General features: G+C 32.8%; 1 protein-coding gene across 2 annotated transcripts in view; it reads right to left on the reverse strand.

Moving 5' to 3' along the window:
* The window catches only part of LOC145666394 (putative E3 ubiquitin-protein ligase HERC1), a 255,934-nt gene that overhangs the window by 145,810 nt on the left and 85,848 nt on the right, over window positions 1-24,276 (reverse strand). For both annotated transcript variants that reach the window (XM_081733597.1, XM_081733598.1), the window contains exons 22-23: window positions 11,608-11,846; window positions 7,338-7,515 (exon numbers count right to left, since the gene is read on the reverse strand). In XM_081733597.1, coding sequence (XP_081589723.1) covers window positions 7,338-7,515; window positions 11,608-11,846 — 417 coding nt within the window. The remainder of the gene's footprint in view (window positions 1-7,337; window positions 7,516-11,607; window positions 11,847-24,276) is intronic.

The following is a 24,276-nucleotide window of genomic DNA, read 5'->3' on the forward strand; positions in this document are numbered from 1 at the left end:
CCACAATGAACTCAGTTAAGTTGAAATGAGATTACAAATATTCAACGTGTGTTTGCAGGAGCGTCATTTCAGATTGGCCTGGGGGGAGGGGGGGAGTAAGATCCTTCACCGACATACAACTTTCACGTTCACGTTTTTTCCTAGTATATTAATGGACAATCGATTAAAATATATTTGATTCTTAAACTCAGATGGGCAATTACTCCCCTCTCACCCTGCTTCCCCGTCTCATGCATAGCCCCTCCGAAACAAAATCCTAAATACACCACTGACGACTGAGAAGGGGAGGAGACCAATCTGCTTTCGAAATATTTCGTAAATAAGAATTTTAGGCACAGCTTCGGTAGAAATAATATATACATTTTAAAAAAAGTCTAAAAAACAAACGTAATTTTGGTAATATTAAATCCATTCATTCCATACTGAATACTCTCATTTTCTTAATAAGCATGTTGATATGCTGATTGATTTCTTTATTTATTTTCCATTTTATTTTTGCCTCCGTATTGCTTAATAATTTATCTAGAACCTTGAAAAGATAAAACATAAAAGACAGCATTTAAAAAAGTAGACAGGATATACTGTAACAAATGAGCGGATACTTGCAGAAATAAAGGAAATGTTAATGAAGATAAAATCTTCCTTCACGAGATAAGGGTCGTTAAAGACATAGATTCATCTATAATAATTATGCGAAAACTGCAAAAAAAGCATTTCGTAAATTCACAGTAAGTTTAGATGCTAAAATATATGGTCAACGTTCATTTAATACAGAAAATTTCATTGCAATGTGAATAACAGTATTGCAAAACATATATTCAGATATTGTGTTTTCTGATATATCATAACGAATTCACAATACCCGTGACAAATTAATAAGATGCCTGTGACGAACATATATATGCATAAACTGTGAGAAAGTACCAAGTATTATAGCAATAAAAGCACAATGAATGAAAACTGATGAATAAAAGAAATACTGACAACACTGTTAGATACTCAGCAATAGCTTACCACATTTGGTGAACGCTGATTTACATATACTCCTACTAATGTCGTATTTTAGAATTTGATTTTTCCGTGGCTAACGAGCGTGCTTTTAATGCATTTGATGCCAATTTTGATCTCCGAGATGGGAACACAAAGCCTCCGGAAGGAATCCAAGTTCTGGTTCGGATCCAGGTCGAACAGCAGATAGCTTCTCATATAGCCTCGGTGCTGACGAAGAACCAATCAATCAATCATCCAACTTTTATTAAAACTTTTTTGCTTCTGTCTTTTGAGTACTGTAAGCTCACAAAATCTAACTTGTATATTAAGGTACAAGGTATGAAATTAATACCTTGAGCAATAATTTATAACTTGGGACATTTCTTAAGTGAAATAGGCAGAGATACGTGAAACGTCGGAAAAACTCGTCATGTACTGAAAAATTATACTGTCTGGGGCCAGACAGTCAAACTCAGTATCTGAAATGGGCAAGTTATCAGTATATAATAGTGCGGACCCAAGGAAGAAAAGCCATTTTCACACTTAATGATGTACTTACGAAGTGAGTCAATACATAAAATCTTACCTAATACGGCAAATAAAATTAAAAAAAAAAAAAAAAAAAAAATTCGGATAGTAGATGGATAATTAACATCTTTTTCTGGAATGATTCTTTCCTAACACCTTTTTCAAACAACCAGCTTTCGGATGTCTGAAGACATGCTGCTCACACTAGCGGTTTTCACAACAGATGTCAGATGAATGTCAGTTACCTTGGATCTTGCTGAGCATGTGCTCCATTTCATAAGGAAAAAAGTTGCTCTGCTCTATATATTTATTCTCGGAGTGAACCGAGTCACAGAAACTTGATGTAAGAACCACATGCAGACCGCGAGTTCAACATGCCTCGTCTAGCCTAATGCTTAGAATAATTATTTAACACATTCCCATCTGAAATCGTTTCAAGAATGGAAAATACATAAAAAAATGAAATGAAATCTTTGAGTTTTACGTCCCACGATTATGCCGGTTAGGCTAAAGGAGACGGTGATCATGAGAAATGAATGAAATGGTGGAATGAAGGAAGTGGGAGGAAACGGGAGAACCCCGAGAAAACCCACGAGCACGGGGAATATACATATAGTACTAGTTCAACAAAAGGCAAACGTAAAATACCTGAAGAATCTGCAAAGAAGAGTCTCAAGGGAAAAGGTTAGGAGCTATACCTTAATAAATGAGGATTTTAAGGTAAGACTTCTCATTATATGTCTAAATATGTCTCATTATATGAGGATCATTTAAAACGTTCTCAGAATGACGAATAAAACATTATTTATTAATTCACCTCTTCAAAATTTTATTTATTTTTCAACATAGTCTTCTATATTGACACCAGTATACTTGGTCCAGTGATGTTTTACTCTTTATGCTATCGTGGAAGACAGATTCCTTCAGGCCCCTAAAATAATCCTCCACTGATGCTTTAAGTAATTCGTCTGATTAAAATCGAAGTGCACCAAGGTATCTTTTCAGTTTTGGGAAGAGAATGAACTATGATGGAGACAAATCTAGTAAATAAGGCAAAAATGTGAGCATATAATATGCCAGCTTTTTATTTTGGCCACTGCACTGACACTCATATGAGGGCAAGCTTGTTGTGATGCAAGATGAATGTCTTATTTCATAAAACCGGTCTTTTTCCATCATATTTTCTTGGAGAAGGTTCCAAATCTTTGTAATATTCAGCGGTAATTATTTTATGAAAAGCAAGATAGTTAATGAGGAATATGTTTGGAGTCCCCCCAAAAAAACTAAAGTCATGATCTTTCCGACAGACTTCACATACATATCTTCTGTCGAATTAAACAACCAAGATGCTTCCATTGCTTTGATTGCTATTTCGTTTCTAGAGTGTAGTAGTGAATTTATGTTTCATCGGTAATAATGAATTGATGCATATAATCAACTTTTTTTTTTTTTTTTTAACGGGCTAAGTAGTTTACAAATCTGCTTCGTTTTTGGTCAATTGTCAGTGGTTGTAGCACCCATCTTGCAGAGTTTCTCGAAGCACAATTCTTAAGTCAAAACGGTCGATACGTTAATGCAAGTTCATGTATAGAGCTCCTGCATTGCTACTCTTAATTGGAGATCCTGAAGTACCATATCACTTAACTTTTCAATAATGTCTGATGTAGCGACAGATTTTGATCGTCTACTTGGAGGGATCTTGCAGACTTTAACGATCATGTTGAAATTCAGATATCTACTTGGCAATAGTTGAAAATGACGGAGCCGCGAATCCAGAGAGTTATGTATTTCTTACGTATTTCTTTTTCTTCATACTTTTCTTAATCTAATATTAATGACCACTTGGTGTTCAAAATCTGTCAATTTTTATAAACAAACACTCGTGCACTGCAACTGCACAATTACCTATAACTTTTGCTGTTGTTTACTGATCCAGACCATGATGTAGAATTATCATACACAGAAGATGGCCATAATAATAGCGTACTCTGTTTGGAACTAGCACTGTAATCTGTACATAATTGCCAGAACTTTTCATAGGCTCTAGCATTTTTTTCCCCCCGAAGAAAGAAACAAAAGCATTTTCTCTACGGCAAAGAAAAGTTAAAAATTGTCTCGAGTTGGTCCATTCGCTCTGAGATTGATGTGAATATACTTTTTCTGATGACTATACAGGGAGACAAACTGTACCTCTTCGAGGCCATGACTAATTCATATATCTTCTGTTCCAGGGTCCCTTTTTGGGAGGGCGTGCTTACCTCAAACATAAACTCATGTAGTAGCTCGGATTACACTTTAAGTGTACGTCCTATCTTATGGATAGCCAAAAAGTGGCTTGAAACTTCAACGAATCAATTTATAGACAAGTTTTCACATATTTTCCAAGATAAAAGGCTATAGAAAATATGTTTTACCGGCATATAAAAGATCGGTTGATTAAGGTTTAGCATCCCGTTCGCCACAGGGTCTATATCAGTGGCGGCCGTGGTGGTTTGTGGTTTCGGGTGTTGCAGTACGAACGGTCGGAGACAGAAGATATAAAGTGGACTCATTGACATTGACTAATCAGCATAAATTTAGATGCAAATGCTATGTGACATGTTAAATTAAATAAAAATCTGTTTTTAAAAAATAAAAAATGCAGAACATTTAATCCGATTAATCACCTTATTTAATTTGTAAGTTCATTCTTCTCTCTTTGATTGGAACAAATCTGCCCAATACATGCTGGTTGAACTCTAGTATTCTTATTGTCAGGTCTTTTTCGATGGAAAGCATAACCAATGGTGATAACCTTTCTTGGGACATTCAATTTCTTGAAAGTGTCAATTCTTTTTGTTGTGAAAAAAAAAAAAACTTTTCTTCTTTTACTGACGCCATAGGTACAGTTAATATTAATTGCAGAAGCTTTGTAGATTCACTAAATATTTTTTTCTAGATTTTTGTGAACAATTCATTTTAGCAAACTCAGTCCCTGACAGTGATTCGAATTCCTCTTCAGTGTAGACTGAAGAGAGTTTGTAGCAGAGATTAATGTTATAAAAAAATGTACATTGAACACGCTTTATTCACAATTTATCTAGGAAAATTTCAAATAAATTGTGGAAATGTACCTAGTGCATACAACATTACTGCCATAAGATGTCCTGTAAACTTAAACCGTTTTTTTTCTTTCGAACACTCTCCTGAATTGCACTTTGCTTGTTTTGTCTAAGTCTTAATTGTAAGTTTTTCCTCAGTTGAAAGCTGGGCAATTTTTTTTTGTAAGTTATTTACAGAAGTCATGATATGCAATTCATTCAGAATTTGTAGGTTATGTACAGAATTAAAGCACACACAATAAAATTATATCTAATAACTAATAACCAAAACAGCTGATACAAAAGAAATACTAGTATATGAATTGCGAATGTCACATATTCATACATAGGACTGTCAACTGGCCGGCTTTTCATTGGCCTGGCCAGAAAAAATGCTGTTATTTTGATTAAAGCCGGTGACGGGTACAAACTTCTCACCAGCCCCTTTATAACAGTTTTTTTTTTTTATTGTTGTTGTTGTTGTTGTTGTTGTTGTATCTAGTTCGAAATATAGATATTGAAAAATAGCTGTCATTCTGTAAACTCAAAACTGTTACCTTTCACCATCTATCAACGATTAATATATTTTGTTCACCTGTTTAGAAAATTTTAGAGATGACAGGGACTGTATCAGCGAAAATTTGAAATTTACTTTGAAGGAATTTTATACATTTATTAAGAGTGGAAAAGGACTTCTTAAAGCAATTTCCTATAGTTGAAGTAGAGACTATATGTTTAAAGAGTGAATTTCATTTTCCAAATCCAAAATTGTCACGTGAAGATTATTATACTTTTGTTCATCTGTTTCGATAATTAAAGAAATGGTAGTTACTGGTAAACACAATAAATTGACCAATGCCGATTGATCAATTTCAGTTTCTCATTTATAGCACAATGTATCTATTAAGCTTATTAGTGAATGTTCTAAGGACATACAGAATATATGTGTTAATGCACTATAGTACATTTCCTTTCCATGGATAGGTCCGAACAGGCATACTTCACGCTGAGACCTATATCATAGAGAATTTTGAGGAAGTGCCGTTTTTTTTTATTTTACAGAGTTGGCAACCCTATTCATATATCAACACACACACAAACACACACACACACACACATGTGCATAAAAGAAAAAAAAACTACATTCCAAACCATCCGTATTGGTTGTTACGCAATGCACGATGAACACAATATACTTCCACATGAGGCGAAACAATGTTTATCAACGTTCTGGAAAGCAACCTTGAAACCCACCAGATATAGGAACAACATGTTAGCTGGGAGGGGTCCAAAGTATTTGAGGAAGGTCTAATACGTCTAGGTAATAACGAACCTGTCTTTTGCTGTACCGAAAAGATAAGTAATTCTTAATTACTGTCACCTATATTTTTAGAAAAAATGATAGAACGGTTATTTCTATAAGAAATGAAAGAGTACATGATGAGGCGTAAAATAAAATATTTAGCTTACATCAATCATTTCTTTGTTAAACAAGTCTAGTTCGTTAAGAAAGTCTACAAATGTTAGTCGAGTTTCGAAATTTTGGGGAGGTCCGGACCCGGTGGACCCCCTCGTGGGTACGCCTCTGAGCATTGCTAACTAGTCCCAAATTCAATGTGGCGTTCCCCACCTTACAGTTCTATCAAGAGTATAAAATATACTTATTTTATAAAAGAAATATGTATATACTAAAATACTATCCACAGAGAGGGGGATTCTGCATATTGACTTATTAATATTTGGTTCACAAATTACTGTAGAAGAAACCTTCATTATATATATAAGCTAAGAATTAACTTGTAAATGCGGATCTACTTTCATTTGATTTCTGCTCTACTACATATTTTCTTTCTTATTTTGTAATTCTGCTCACTTTTTTTTTAAATTGTCATTATATTGATTTGCTTCAGTATAAGTACCGTAATATAAAAATATGAATGCATAAAAAGAAATTCCATTTGTTAATTGCTAATGAAATAAAATTTAGAAAGCTTATTTAGCGCGAAAAATCTCATTCACTGGAAACCGTGCTGTGTTGCAGAAGCACTGCAACGACCAGACCCTTTAACTTCTGAGATAGGAGAAAGGAGACTTAACATTTGCTCCAATTCCCGCGCTGAAGGAATCTGGTCGTTGTATGCTCGCTGCAACACAATATAAATTTATAGACTCTGTGACGGATTATTTTTCGCTTTTTAAAACGGATTAACGAAACGGACAGTTACAGAAGTAAAAAAATATGTTATTTAAAGTATATATGGGAGTATTAGAAAGTATTTTTTCTGTTCTTTACTACTACTGCTAATAATATTTTTTTCTTGAAATACTTTGGTCGTTGCGCAACGCTGCAACACTAATATTAGCCGCCACTGGTCTATATGAGAAGTGGACCTACAGTTTAACGTCGGATCCGAATCACATGAGCTTCCACTGGGAAGTCATGTAAAGGAAAATATACATTCGGGAGCTCCATTTTTGGTTCTGCAAAGGAGGAAGAGAAGAAGTCCAAAAGGCTCTATCGCTGCTACTCAGTCTTGTCTGTGCAGACGCTATTTCCACAGTTCGTAACAAAAAATAAGGCTATTTTGTAAATTTAATTTGACAATCTTTACTGTATTCTTAGACTAACAGACCCTTTGTCACTGTTCTAGAACACCATAATATAATTCTATTCCATTTTGGTACTGAATATCAAAGAAATCAAGCTTTATAATATTCAAGTAAAATATAATTTATTACCTGTCAGTGGTACCGCTTTCGACGTGTAACATTTCATCGTCACGTCCTCGTTCTGCAGCCTTTATACCGATGAGAAGAAAAATACATCTTTGTATTATGACTTTACAGGCTGTTTCATATGAGTCCAACGCAAGATTTGAACCCAGACCTTCAGGTTCACTTTGTGTTTCATCAAAATCTGTAAAACATACAACACGCATAAGAATAAGAGACACACAAAAGCAACATACGCTAAGAATAACTGAGACCTTCATGTCTGCAGCTAAACTATCCATAAGAAAAAGCAATAAAAATACAATAATTTAAATGATGATAAAGAAATGGAAGAACAAACAAAGAGAAAGGAACAGCAACTATGGCCCATAATAGTAATTAGTAGCTTTCAAACTGAAATAATAAGATGCATATGGACTAACAAAAGAGAGTACTACAACTCGTTATTTCAATGTAGAAGATAGTTTTCTGCATTTAAACCAGTCAGATCATAATCTTTAAAAAATCAACGAACGATAGTTGGACAGTCTTTAAGGCTTTATTTTGATGTAGAAAGAATCACTTCGTTACTATGTCAATAAACTTCTTAGGTACAGGTGATACTGGAGATCTTTCTAAATGTGTGGTTGCTTTGTCATTCACTTAGATGTTAAAAGCATAAGTGGTCATTTTTTTCCCAGTGATTGGAAGTTTTAGAAGTTATAAATTTTACGCAACGTTTAGAAAAGCTACTAGGGGGAACTCTCTTCTCTCATATATACAGTCATCATGTTTCTATGAACAAAAAGATTCTTCAGAATGTCTTACATATTGCAGCATCTTTTCTACGGCACCAAGGAAGGAAGCAGAGCTTCAGAAACAGTAGGTCAAATATTTCATTTAACGGTTGCATGAGGTGAGTTTCCCTCTTGTTACATATTAGTAATATTAGCAAAAGGTCGAGATGGTACAAAAGATAAAAAGAAACTGGTTAGGACATTATTTGAGAAGAAATTATTGTTATTCGAAATCTGATAGAAGGTAAAAGGGGGAACATCGAAATTCGTAGATGATATTAAAGAAAATAATCCTTAGATAAAAATGAACAGAGAAAGTGGCGCAAGAAAACCTCTCAATTTCAGCAAGAGGTCTGCCAATAATGGTAGAATATTTGTAATAAGTGTTTTTGGTGGTATGCAACGGTACTTAGTACCTTTCTTTGAAGATTTCTTAGAAGATTTTTGAAGATGATTGTGGCTTCTCTAACCATTTTTTATATTCTATATTACGCAAATGCCTACACTGTTTGCATTAAAAATATTGTAAATGAAATAAGAGTATGTCGGAGGATATATTACAGGTGTCGATTTCTAATGATCATGATGCTATTAAAGCAGCATAAATGACAGTTGAAGAAAAGAAAGTGTACGTGGAAAAAACAATACATTTTTTCCTATTAGATAAAGTATCTATAAAAAACAGTTATATGAAATGTAAGTCCACTTTTTACAAATATTATCATAGTTATAGTTGCTAATACTCAGAAAAGTTTTAAAATTAAATTCAAAGAGATTTACCATTTTAACCCTCCACTTTTTTATTTTTAAAAAATATGTTCGACCTCCTTCCGAGAGCAAGGTCTCGACACACGAAGTTTAAAGAAAAATGTAAAAACTGCCGGATAAACACAATGGAAAGAAAAATAGATCATAAATTACAAGGATCCCAGAACAAAGTAGCTTTCACCGTTTCTGAACAACACTTCCTAATATAAAAACATATGATTGCAGAAACAGTGCCGATTTATAGTTTCACGTCATTTTCTTTCCGGATTGCGATATGATGTTTACTTAATGAAAAATAACAATTCAACGCTATACTTCGGATTTTTGTTTTAATAATAATAATAATAATAATAATAATAATATTTTATTGCATACTGGAAATTACAGACAGAACTGCCTACTTATAATTTCCATACAAAATAAAAACATGCAAATAGCAAAAATAAACATACTACATAATAAAATACAAATGATACATGTACAGAAAAAAAAAATCATGCATAAAACAAACATGCTCTTATATAAAAGAAAGTAATACTCTCAGCTGATTGTGAAATGATTATATAACTGTCTCTGTATTTGCTAACATTATAATCAAAAATGTCAATAACACTGGCAAAGTCATTGGCCACTGATAAGATTTTATACAGAGGAACATCATTGAGAAAGTGAATAGGTTTCAATATTTTCGGATTTCTTATATGTTAACTGGTTGTACGAAGAGTTATTATTGATAACAGATTCAAATTACCGTGAAGAATTGAATGTAGCATTTTAAGATCCAGAATAATCCTTCTTTCAGACAACCTTAACATATCTAAGGACAGCCTAACTTCATCCAACGACATACCTTCATAACACTTAAACTTCCAGCGTAACCACGCAAGTAAAAGATTTTGAATTGTCTTCCAAAGTAGTAGATATATAATCTATACTTCTATTACATATAATTGAACAATAATCAAGATGACTTCTAACATTGGAATAATAAAGAATAAGGCATGTTTTGACAGAATTAAAATCTTTGGACATCCATTTCAGAATTCCAAGGTTCCTTATCGCTTTGGAGGTTACATTCTCAAGATGTTGTTTGAAAAGCAATTTACTCTCAAAAACAATACCTAAGTCTTTAATAGTATCTACAATTCTAATTGGAGTATCATTTATATTATAAGTGAAAAAATTGGATTTGCTTTATTCGTAATATTCATTGAAAAAGTTTTGTTACAATTTAAAGGTAGTACATTGTTTTTAGACCAAAGTAGTATTTTATTAATATTATTTTGGAGCACCAAACAATCATCCAAATTTACAATGGTTTGTAGAGTTTGAGGTCATCTGCATAAATCAAACATTTACAATCCAAATTTTCACTTATATCATTAATAAACATAAGGAATAGAAGTGGTCCGAGATTTGATCCTTGCGGAACACCGGAGTAAATGTTATATACATCTGAGAGACTATCCTTATACCTAAGCACAAACTTTCTTTGGGACAAGTATGATACTAACCAAGCAATAAATACAATGGAAAGATCATAATGTTTCAATTTGTAAATCAAGATGTGGTAGCTTATCAAAGGCTTTAGAGAAATCGAAATAAATTACATCTATCTGACCATTATTCTTAGAAATAGGAAGAGTATCAGCCATAAAAACATGTCAGGTTAGTTGTAGTTGATCTATTTTTTATAAAGCCATGGGTGATTTTTCATAATAATAATAATAATAATAATAATAATAATAATAATAATAGGAAGTCCCTGACTTACGGAATAAGCCACTTACATAAATTCGCAGTTACGTAATAAATCTCAGAAATTACAACGTAGATATATATCAAAATTACTTTAATTAATTATAAATTTTTCATACTTTTATAATTTATATCCACGTAAATACTCTATTAAAGTTCTCTATGTTTAAATAATATATATATATATATATATATATATATATATATATATATATATATATTGTTGCAGTGTCTTACACTACACATTACTTCAATCGGGATAATAATAATAAGTCTTCAAGTGAATGGATTTCAACATTATTTTTAATTCTTTTAATTAAGCCAATTATCACTTTTGTGCCTAAATATACCTATTATGTACTTTCACCGTGTTATATTACGTTGCATTTGTAATTTCTAGATACCTGTCATTACACTAGTATCGCACTTGACATACGTCAGAGCAAATACTCAGATCTTTAAAATTACTTTTACAATGAAGTTAATTTTTTTATAAATTTTTTGGGAGCTGTTCAGAAGTTGGCTTTATATTGAAGATAAATAAATCTTATCTATACTTTCGCTAATTTCACGACACAAAGAAACATCCACCACTTTTAGACTGAAATATCTTGTATCTCGGCGGTATCTGTTTCCCAAAGGAAAAAAAAATCACAAATTTAATTGTATTCATCGAGACCATGAAAAAACTGGACAGAAAAGAAAACTTGTAAAAGGACATGAAGTATGGTGAATCGCTTCTGTTTTAAGTTTCACTAACATTCGTGTGTGTGTAAGATGACAAGAAATAGCTTTGATATTAATAGAATTACGTATTAATAGAATAGTACGTAAAATTTACTATCTGAAAGAAATGTTAACGTGATAAACAAAAACATTTCATGTTTACCTGGTGTTTCTCAATTCGAAAATTTCCTCTACCATACAATTCAATCAGCATCGAAATGCCGAAAATATAAAAGTATAATCCTTACCTGTATCATCCAACCTCATATCATCCACCCTGTTCTCCCTATCAAATGACTGACTCATTTCTTTTTCGCCTTCATTAATTTTATTAACCTTCTTCATGTACTCCTCAGCAGAAGCTTTGTCCAATCCAAATTCTTCATTGTTTAAGCCAGCAAGGGAATGCATTTTTGTAGACAACACCTTTCTTCGCAGAGCAAACACAACATTAAACACATCCAGAAGACTTGTAGTGGCGTTAGGTCTAGTAACAATAGAAAAAAAAAAAAGTAGAATTTATGTTCTATTATGAAAATGTTCGATATTCAATGGAGAAACTTTTATTTCTCTTAAAAATACTACACTATGTAAGACATTTTATATGTGTCTTCGACCATTTACTTCCTGTTTGAATCGTATTAACACGTTTACTTTACAAATTTCCGTTCATAAACACAGCACAGTTGTTCAGCGTTCAGAATGATTTATACAATTAAACACTTTGTTATTATTATTACTATTGCTTCAACGTGATATCGTCCTTGTATTGGATTTTTTTAATATAAAATTGATCAAATATATATCGTATGCGAGCTACAAACCGATCTTGACTAAACAAGGCATGGAGGTACGCACTGACTTTTATATCGTACGCGAGCTACAGAACACATTCGATCTTGACTAAACCAGGGATGAAGTAGGCTTTGATTTTTATATGTATGCGTGTTACGATCGTGCTTTCCACGAATCGTAACATTCCACTCAATAATTGTTATTAAATGTATGTTATTGTTAATTTTTGCTTGTTTACTTTTAAACATTATTCGTTTAAATACGATATTTATGTACAAGGGTACATGTTTACAATATGTTCGTTTTGAGTAGGCTTATATTGTTATCTCGATTGTGAATAATAGTGCGTAATAAAAATTCATTTAAATAAGCGAATATTTTGATATAAACACCAGTAATTATTAACAACATTAAAATTTAGGAGGGATATAGCCTTTTCTTTTGTTTAAAAACCGAAGTAGAACAATATAGAATTTTGTATAATATGATGACAATTAAATGTGACGGATGTAAACAAACATTACGTATTACGCCTAAATCCGATCTGTTTAATATGTAAAAATTTAGTCATGCACGGCAGTAAAGCAACAATTCTAAGAAATAACGGGCATAATAAATTTTTATTACATTTTAGATGAATTACGAGAGTAAATTGAATCAGTTTTGTAGTATTTTGAAACTTACCTTTTGGTTTATCGTACATAACTTCAATAAAAACGAGTCATGTTTATAATCAGATAACAGGATGGACTACGTGAGTGGAAAGAATAAATAATTTTTCAAAATGAAAATCGTGTAATTAGAAATGAATATAGAGAGTAGTTTTCTTTTAATGAGAAAAGAATTTAAGTATTAAAATTAATGGGATTAAAGTACTCTAAAATTTGTTTATAGATGTAAACATTAGTCTGCTCCGAGAGGGCACGATGATTTACGGGGTGTTACGATGTGAAGATTTGAAGAAGCTAGGATCGTGCAATTAAGTGTCAACAAAATTAATTAAAATTTTGTAGCAGAAGAAGCTACAATAGAACTATAAAGTGATAAAAAGTAGTTGCAGAAAATATATACTGCATTTTAGACGTACCTGGTAAGGAGAGCACAGGTAATGAGATTGACATTCCAAATAAGTTATTATCTAAATTCGAACATAATAAAGGAGACATTATAATAAATCCTGCTTCACCTGATCGATTATTATTCCCAAATGAACTTAATTAAATGTTTTTTTATAAGTGACTGTCAGTATATCCGTTCTGGTTACGTTGAAGTTATAATGCATTATTATGAGTAAGTAATTTGTCTTCGTCCTGTCACACAAACACAGACAAGCTATGAGGGGGGCGTGTCCTAACTTGTTTTGCTTCAAATGTTGGATCCATCTTTATTATTGAAATTTATAGTTAACCAGACGTGGAATATGACTTCTTTTGGATTATGTAAATATTTGGGTTAAAATGAACTATTTATCCACGCTATTTCGATATGAATTAGCTACTGAAGACTGATAGCGTTTAAGCCATTAATAAAAACAATCTTAGGCAGTTGTAATTAGCTGGAAGCTAATAATCATAAAACAATCAGTTAAATGAATACGGAAATAAACAAATAAGAATATCTCATTTGCTATCCTGTACTCAATCTGGATGATGCCTATGCTTTGGTCCTTAAATATATGCATAGTTAATTTCCCTATTGTTATCAACACTAATGAATATATCAATTATAGGATTAAGTTAGTTAGATTAGGGTAGGTAACGTTAGATTAGGTTAAGTATTATTATGTTGTTATTGGTCTGTACTATGCTGAATTTTGTGGCTGAGTCCAATACTATAATTATTGGATAAACTTGCATAAGGAAATGAACTATGTAGTATTGATAATAGTGAGATGTAATGATCATTAAGAAGGGAATATGATTAACCCCGTCGTCAGATAAAGATATGTACTTGGAACAATGACTAGGTCATTGTATAATCCGTAAAAGAATAACAACAATGTTGAATTTAAGTTTCAACCCTGTCACTAGGAACTTTGTTAATAATGCCATTACGCACATAGAACACATGTTGTAAGAAAAAAAAAAACTTTTCATAAGGGACCAAGCATAGAGTATAATTCATATGCTAGGAATTCAAAGAACATCCAGAGTAAGTAGTGTAGTTACGTATTCCCTATCAATTGTCGACAAATTAATAAGGAGATTAAAAAGAGGATAATAAAACAATATTAGTTTTTTTGTACATAAATTTAAATGTCATGAACTACTTCGTTACAAAATATTGCAAGTTAATTTACAATGATTTACAATATGTATACAGGACATCAAATAAATAGTGAATCTCAATTGTCATGTTATATGATGTTCCAGTTTCAACAATTGTGATTTCAGTAATCCAGTTAACAACAAATAAAATTAATTTTCCAAAAATCAACTTAATTTGTTTATATCATATTCTTTATAATCTTAGAGTCGTCATTGGAAGTGTCACTGCTGCATGTTCCTGGATAATTTAGAATGATACCGTTGCGCTAAGGATTTTTTTTCAATACATATACTGCTAACATATATACTGCTCTTTATTCAGTAACTAGCATATTTTTATCTTTTAATAATCGATAATGATTTTTTTTCTAACCCAGTGACGAAATCTAGAAATGTACGAGATGCATACATTCAATTAATTATTAAGTAATGTTACAAATTGGCGACCCAGCCAGGATTGATTTAATTTAACTAGAGAAAATTTAAATGTGGAGTGTACACTTCTGGTGAGACTGTAGTCGCTAGTAGATGAGTAAGCAAATGAGGTAAGTGTTTTGTGGACGTTATCCTCTCCCTTTATTGGTTTGTCTGTGGGTGTGTGACGGACGAAATTTTTATGAAATATATATGTTTATCGATTTTAGTGCTAGTGATATGGAACCAAAAGTTCATAAATGTTGTGAAAGGAAGAGGATTCCGAACAGTAGCGAATCCGTTGTTTGCGATAAATGTGAGGCAATCTTTCATGTGACATGCATAAAGTTGTCGGAACTAGAAGTTGAGTCAATAAGGCAAAATAATGATAGTTGGGTATGCCAGGAGTGTGTACTCGAAATTGATATTGGGGAAAGTTCTAGTGATAGTGTACAAAGTAATGAAGCAGGTTGCAAAACTGATAATGAAACTATTAGTGTCCCAGTTCTTAAGGAAACAGCGGTGAATATTCGTTCGGGACAAGAAAATTGTGATGCTGGAATTAATCGACCCTCAAGGGAAATAGTTAGAAGTCCACCTGAAATTGAAATTGGAGGGGGACCGCTGTTGGAAACTCTGAAATGTTTAATGGAAGGATTCCAGCAGAAATTGTCGAGAGATATTAGTTTGGTGCAGGCTGAAGTAAAAGCGAATATTCGGGAGTTGGACAAATCTATAAAGACGGAAGTAAAAACGGATATCAATTCTATAAAAGCTGATATAAGTTCTGTAAAGTCAGATATTTCGAATTTGAATGACAAAGTGTCAACCGAATTGTTAACAGTAAAGTCTGAAATCCAATTGGTTCAGTCACAGTTAACGGAAAATTTAAATGATGTGAAAGCTAAGTGTTTTGAAAATTTTGATATTGTTGTTGAAGATATGGGAAAAATGAAGGAGAATTTGTTAAATATTGAAAAAGAAGTTAATGAGAATATAGTTGCAATATCAGTAAATATGGAAAATAAAGTAAGTGTCTTAGTTAAGGATTTCTCTAAATTAAGTGTAGAAGTAAATACTATTAAAGAGAAGTGTGAGATAAATTGTAGTCAAGTAAAAGAGCAATGTAAAAATTTGCAAGAAGCAAATGAAAAGATGTCCGATCAGATAAAAGCTTTAGAATATGATACGATGAATGCGTTCCAAAAGAGTTTAGAAAAGTGTAGTGAAAAGGAAAAGAGGTTGGATAAATTAGTAGATCAGAAGGTACATGAAGTTAATAAGAAATGCGAGAATCTTATTAAAGAAAATATTGATAAGTTAGGAGAACGATTCGAGAAACTTTCATGTTGCTTAGATAAGCAGGAAAAACAGAAAGAAGGACCTATTATTGTTGATCCTCCGTCGGGTAGTAAACCTGAACATCGATGTAGTGAGTTAGGGAGATCGAAAGAGAAAAACAATGAGTATGAGACTCGGTTGAAAGAAATTGCAATGGATATAAGTAACAATAGCAGTAGCGCTTCTTCCTCAGTAGCTAATTCAGAACACGAAAATAATGAAGATGAAACTAGAACCTCGTTCTGTAACCGTAGAATTAGAAATCGTAATCGGCATGGTAGAGTACGCGGAATTAAGTCTGAAGTTCATAGAGTTAATAGTAATTCAATCTCTAGGAATGCGGAAAGACGAGAGGTTGGAGGAATTTCGGGAAATGAAACTAATAAAGATGATTCATCTGATATTATATCAGGCAGACGATCGGGAGACTACTTAAGAAATCTTCATCATTTCCCCAAGTTTGACGGGAAAACCTCAGGATCTGCTAGGATTTTCCTAGATGATTTATTACAAAGTATGAGTATGTACCGACTTAAGGAAAAGGATAAAAGGTACATAGTATCCTGGTGTCTCCAAAGATCTGCCAAGACATGGTATAGAAGTGTTGAAACTCGAATCCGAACTTTTGCAGATTTTCTCAAATTGTTTAAGTTACAATATATATCTCCGCAAGTAGAGAGGGCACAAAAGCGCCGTCTCCACTCACTGCGGTATGACAAAGCTAAATTTTCATCATTATCTGACTTCGTATGGTACATTATAGATACTTACCATTCGGTGGTGAGTTCACCCTCTGACCAGGAGCTTAAGGATCTAATTTTAGATTGCCTACCTGCAGAGGAGGCCAAAATATTTAAGTTAGGAACAGTTAACACTGTACAGGAATTAACTTTAAGATTGGAAGACATGGAAGGTCATCCTTCCAATTTGGAAAAGCAAAATCTAAATTATCTGAAGTCACCAATCAAAAGACCGACTATTAGACAGTCTGGAATTGAAAGGGGTAAGAAAGTAAAAACTGATAATGCTGTCCAGACTGAACCTATAAGAATAAACAAAAGATTTGGAAGGAGTAATTTTGGCAAAGACAGTAACAAATGGAAATTTGATCAAAACAAAAATTATAATAACCCTTCCAAACATCGAAATTGGAGTGATAACAGTAATAGATATGGTCCCAGTTATTCAAACTGGAGTCCTGGTTCGGGAGGTGGACCCATTCCACTGTCAATGGCGAATTATAACCCAGTTCCTCCACCATATTTACCTCCTCATACGTATGGAATAAAGTCATTCGGACATTATCCTGCAATGACTATGTTCAATTCATCACTACCAGTCCCAGTAATGACAACAGTAACTTCGGCGTTAAATCCTCCGTATTCGGCGGTAGGAATTAATTCCAGTAGCTCTAGTTATTCGTCAGTCGGAAATAACGGGAGATCGGAAAACATACCGAGCAGTCGCTCTTAGGGGAGGATGGCGTCTGCTCACCGGAATTTCCCTCCCCGAAAAAAGAAAACAATTGGAACAATGAAAATTCAAAAATCACATCAGAGCCGGTAAAGTTCATTATTTGTTTTGTCTTGAAAGATGACGAGGAAGATGATTGTACAATCCGCGGCAAAAAACCTGCAACATGAGCATATAAGTTTATTGTGAAATGACGAAGTCTTTTGCTCCAAAATAAGTGTGCACGGGAGGATGCCGAGTTTTATCCTGGTGTGATTCGTCCCACTTAGACGTTATGCTCATTCCCTGTGCTGTTAGGCGTAGTTTCACAATTAACTTACATCCTCATGTTGCAGGTTTTTTGCCGCTGATTGTACAAACGTTGAGATCTTTCCGTCACCCATGGTTAATTGTGAAGTAGGAGGAGTGCATGTGAATTGCATATTGGACACTGGAGCTGAGGTAAATCTTTTGAATTTAAATATTTGGTCGTCATTACAAAATTCTTTTCCCTCAGCAAAACTCAAACCGGTATCCAGAATGCAATTAAGTGCTTTCGCGGGTAAAGATAATTTCTCAGTTAAAGGCTCATTGGAGTTAACCTTAAATATTCAAGGAAGTTTATTTAACGTCCCTGTCTTTGTAGTAAAAGATATGAAAGCTGATTTATTACTTGGTTCACCATTCTTTATAAAATATAACGTAATTTTAGACAGTCAAAACAGAAAATTAATTTTGAAAAATGAAAAATCAGAAACAGTGATGTTAGATATTTCCTACCCAAAGATATTATTAGTACAATTGAATAATAAACACCAGGAAACTTCATGTGATCAGGAAAATCTATCCTTAGGAATTACTGATAGTAAACCCTCTGATAGGTGTAATATCCTGGCTTCTAAATCTAATGATTATGGTGAAATTTCGGAACATGAATTAGAGACTTATGTCAACGAACGTAAAAATTTGGACCATCAAACAAAAACCAAATTGCTGCAGTTATTAATTCGGTTTAAGCATTTATTTAACGAATATCCTAAACCTATTCGATGTGAGCCTTATAAAATTGAGCTCACAGATAATGAACCTGTTATAGGGAGAATCTATCCTGTGCCTCAGTCCATGCAAGCAGAATTTGAATCTGAAATAAAGAAGTGGATAGCATTGGGGATTGCTAAGGAAAGCCCGAGTAGTTATAGGAACCCAATCCATTGTGTACGAAAATCTTCTGGAGGAGTTAGACCCGTGATTGATCTGAGATTATTGAATAAAAAAGTCATTTCCCCAAAAATTCAGGTTGAACCGATTAACGAAATACTTACCCGAATTGCTGATGCAAAAATTTTTAGTTCGATGGATGCAACAATGGGATACTATGGGGTTAAACTCCACCCTGATTCATACAAGTGTACCAGCTTCATTTACTTGGGCAGACAATATGTTCTTTGTGTCCTTCCAATGGGATTAAAGTCTAGCCCAAGCATTTTTCAAAATATAATGAATTCATACTTTGGACTCGAGACCAGACATTTTGTAATTATATACCTTGATGATCTTTTATGTTTTAGCAAAAACATGGCAGATCATTTTGTTCATCTGGAGGAAATATTTAAAATTCTAGAGTTCGGAAATTTTGCACTGAATTTCAAGAAATGCCAATTCTTTCAAGAAGAAATTTTATTTTTGGGACATGTTATAAACGGAAATGAGATAAAACCCAATCCAAAACAAAACGAGACTATTAAGAATTTTCCAACACCGACGACTAAAAAGAAACTTAGATCATTTCTAGGATTGTTATCTTGGAGACGGAAATTTATACCAAATTTCGCAGCTTTAACTGCACCCTTGTTCGATCTTTTAAAGAAAAATAATAAATTTAAGTTAACTCCAGAGGTATTAGAATTATTTCAGCAATTACGGATATTGATAAGTGAACCACCTGCTATAAGTCAACCTGATTTTGAAAAACCATTTCATCTGTTCTCGGATGCAAGCTTTGAAAATTTAGCAGGCTACTTGGCGCAATATAATGAAACCGGAGATTTACTTATTATCGAATATGCGAGCAGGAAATTGAAATTATATGAAATTTCGTATTCAGTTTTTCAACTAGAATTGTTGGCAGTATTATTCCTGTGTGAGCATTTTTCTTATTACATACTAGGAAGAAAAGTCACAGTTCACTGTGACAATAGTGCAGTCACTTTTGCATTTACACTTCAAAATTTGGATCCTAGAACAACAAAAATTCTATTAAAGCTTCAGCGTTTTGATCTAAATTTCCAACATATCAAAGGAACAGATAATCAGATAGCAGACATACTCAGCAGAAATACTCCAGAAATTCCAAATGAACTGACACGTTATCGTATAAATTTTGTGATATATGATCAAGAAAATTGGTTTGGGTATCAGGAACTGGTGGATCTGCAATCTACAGACAATTACTGTCAGTTGCTAAAACAGAGACTAGAGAACGCTCCTGAGAATGCAGAAATAAAGTTAGTTAATAACTTAATATTTATTAGGAAATCTAAATTGAAACCTTGGCTGCTTGTAATACCCGTTTCCCTAACTAACAGGATTATTGCTCGTATTCATAACACAGGGCATTTCGGAATAAATAAATGTATGAAAGTAGCACAAAATTTATTCTTTTGGAGAAAACAAAGAAAGATGTTTACACAATATATTAAAAATTGTGAGCTATGCGCGAGAACAAAATTTTCAAATCAAATTGTGGCCCGAGAAGAACTCCATATTGAAGCAGATAAACCACATCAGAAAGTATGTATTGACATCGTAGGAAAGTTACCCGGTAGTTATGGCTATTATTTCATATTGTCGATTATTGATGTGTACAGCCGATTTGTATGCTATTTGCCATTGAAAACTGCAACCATAACAGAAATTATTAGAGTTCTTGATAAGGAGTATTTTTATATAATTCCTTATCCCAACCAAATTGTGTCGGACAAAGGTCCACAATTTATGTCTGAGAAGTGGAAAAAATATTGCGCAGACCATAAAATAAAACATATTCTAACAACCCCATATAATCCGAAAGCAAACGGGATCGTTGAACGGTCACACAGAGAGCTTAATCGGATAATCCGCTTAATGTGTTACAATAACCACACGAAATGGAAAGAAGTGTTGAAATTTGCACAAGATCTTCTAAATTATTCATACAATAGCAGCGTAGATAATACACCAGCAGAAATATTCATTTCATATTCGGCAACCAATAAATTCAGAGAAAATTTTCCATGGCCTTCAGAGTTAAAAGATACAGAAGATTCTAAAAGGTACATCCAAGTTCATCCCCGAATGCTAACGAAACGGAAGAGAAAATTACAATTGAAACAACCTAAGCCTAAAGAAATTCGTATAGGAGATTTGGTAATGACACGAACGCATTTCCTCTCAGATGCATACAAGAAAATTACACATAAATATATGCCAGTTTATAGTGGTCCATATGTTGTCACTGACGCCCAAAGAAATTACGTGGATTTAAAAGATGTGAATGGGAAGGAAGTTCCGAAACAAAATTTTTCAAATATAAAGTTGTTTGACTGTTCGGAAGAAAAAAAGAAGGAAATATTAAAAAATTTCAGATAGAAAAAAATTTAATTCTTGTAAGAAATAAATTTTTTTTAAGCCGCCAAAGAGGAAAAATGTTACGATCGTGCTTTCCACGAATCGTAACATTCCACTCAATAATTGTTATTAAATGTATGTTATTGTTAATTTTTGCTTGTTTACTTTTAAACATTATTCGTTTAAATACGATATTTATGTACAAGGGTACATGTTTACAATATGTTCGTTTTGAGTAGGCTTATATTGTTATCTCGATTGTGAATAATAGTGCGTAATAAAAATTCATTTAAATAAGCGAATATTTTGATATAAACACCAGTAATTATTAACAACATTAAAATTTAGGAGGGATATAGCCTTTTCTTTTGTTTAAAAACCGAAGTAGAACAATATAGAATTTTGTATAATATGATGACAATTAAATGTGACGGATGTAAACAAACATTACGTATTACGCCTAAATCCGATCTGTTTAATATGTAAAAATTTAGTCATGCACGGCAGTAAAGCAACAATTCTAAGAAATAACGGGCATAATAAATTTTTATTACATTTTAGATGAATTACGAGAGTAAATTGAATCAGTTTTGTAGTATTTTGAAACTTACCTTTTGGTTTATCGTACATAACTTCAATAAAAACGAGTCATGTTTATAATCAGATAACAGGATGGACTACGTGAGTGGAAAGAATAAATAATTTTTCAAAATGAAAATCGTGTAATTAGAAATGAATATAGAGAGTAGTTTTCTTTTAATGAGAAAAGAATTTAAGTATTAAAATTAATGGGATTAAAGTACTCTAAAATTTGTTTATAGATGTAAACATTAGTCTGCTCCGAGAGGGCACGATGATTTACGGGGTGTTACGATGTGAAGATTTGAAGAAGCTAGGATCGTGCAATTAAGTGTCAACAAAATTAATTAAAATTTTGTAGCAGAAGAAGCTACAATAGAACTATAAAGTGATAAAAAGTAGTTGCAGAAAATATATACTGCATTTTAGACGTACCTGGTAAGGAGAGCACAGGTAATGAGATTGACATTCCAAATAAGTTATTATCTAAATTCGAACATAATAAAGGAGACATTATAATAAATCCTGCTTCACCTGATCGATTATTATTCCCAAATGAACTTAATTAAATGTTTTTTTATAAGTGACTGTCAGTATATCCGTTCTGGTTACGTTGAAGTTATAATGCATTATTATGAGTAAGTAATTTGTCTTCGTCCTGTCACACAAACACAGACAAGCTATGAGGGGGGCGTGTCCTAACTTGTTTTGCTTCAAATGTTGGATCCATCTTTATTATTGAAATTTATAGTTAACCAGACGTGGAATATGACTTCTTTTGGATTATGTAAATATTTGGGTTAAAATGAACTATTTATCCACGCTATTTCGATATGAATTAGCTACTGAAGACTGATAGCGTTTAAGCCATTAATAAAAACAATCTTAGGCAGTTGTAATTAGCTGGAAGCTAATAATCATAAAACAATCAGTTAAATGAATACGGAAATAAACAAATAAGAATATCTCATTTGCTATCCTGTACTCAATCTGGATGATGCCTATGCTTTGGTCCTTAAATATATGCATAGTTAATTTCCCTATTGTTATCAACACTAATGAATATATCAATTATAGGATTAAGTTAGTTAGATTAGGGTAGGTAACGTTAGATTAGGTTAAGTATTATTATGTTGTTATTGGTCCGTACTATGCTGAATTTTGTGGCTGAGTCCAATACTATAATTATTGGATAAACTTGCATAAGGAAATGAACTATGTAGTATTGATAATAGTGAGATGTAATGATCATTAAGAAGGGAATATGATTAACCCCGTCGTCAGATAAAGATATGTACTTGGAACAATGACTAGGTCATTGTATAATCCGTAAAAGAATAACAACAATGTTGAATTTAAGTTTCAACCCTGTCACTAGGAACTTTGTTAATAATGCCATTACGCACATAGAACACATGTTGTAAGAAAAAAAAAAACTTTTCATAAGGGACCAAGCATAGAGTATAATTCATCTGCTAGGAATTCAAAGAACATCCAGAGTAAGTAGTGTAGTTACGTATTCCCTATCAATTGTCGACAAATTAATAAGGAGATTAAAAAGAGGATAATAAAACAATATTAGTTTTTTTGTACATAAATTTAAATGTCATGAACTACTTCGTTACAAAATATTGCAAGTTAATTTACAATGATTTACAATATGTATACAGGACATCAAATAAATAGTGAATCTCAATTGTCATGTTATATGATGTTTCAGTTTCAACAATTGTGATTTCAGTAATCCAGTTAACAACAAATAAAATTAATTTTCCAAAAATCAACTTAATTTGTTTATATCATATTCTCTATAATCTTAGAGTCGTCATTGGAAGTGTCACTGCTGCATGTTCCTGGATAATTTAGAATGATACCGTTGCGCTAAGGATTTTTTTTTCAATACATATACTGCTAACATATATACTGCTCTTTATTCAGTAACTAGCATATTTTTATCTTTTAATAATCGATAATGATTTTTTTTCTAACCCAGTGACGAAATCTAGAAATGTACGAGATGCATACATTCAATTAATTATTAAGTAATGTTACATGCGAGTTACAGATATCAACTGATCTTGACTAAACAAGGCATGGAGATAGATATTGACCTTTATATATCACGCGAGCTACAGAACTTATCCGATCTTGACTAAACAAGGCATGGAGATAGATATTGACCTTTATATATCACGCGAGCTACAGAACTTATCCGATCTTGACTAAACAAGGCATGGAGATATACATTGACTTTTATATCGTACGCGAGTTACAGAACTCATCCGATCTGGACTAAACAAGGCATAGAGATAGACATTGACCTTTATATCGTACGCGAGCTACAGAACTTATCCGATCTTGACTAAACATAAGACATGGAGACAGATAATGACTTTTATATCGTGCACGAGCTACAGAACTCATCCCGTTTCCTCCCACTTTCTTCATTCCACCATTTCACTC

The sequence above is a fragment of the Thermobia domestica genome, chromosome 12 (assembly GCF_964235325.1).
Source record: "Thermobia domestica chromosome 12, izTheDome1.hap1.1, whole genome shotgun sequence".
Taxonomy (NCBI): domain Eukaryota; kingdom Metazoa; phylum Arthropoda; class Insecta; order Zygentoma; family Lepismatidae; genus Thermobia; species Thermobia domestica.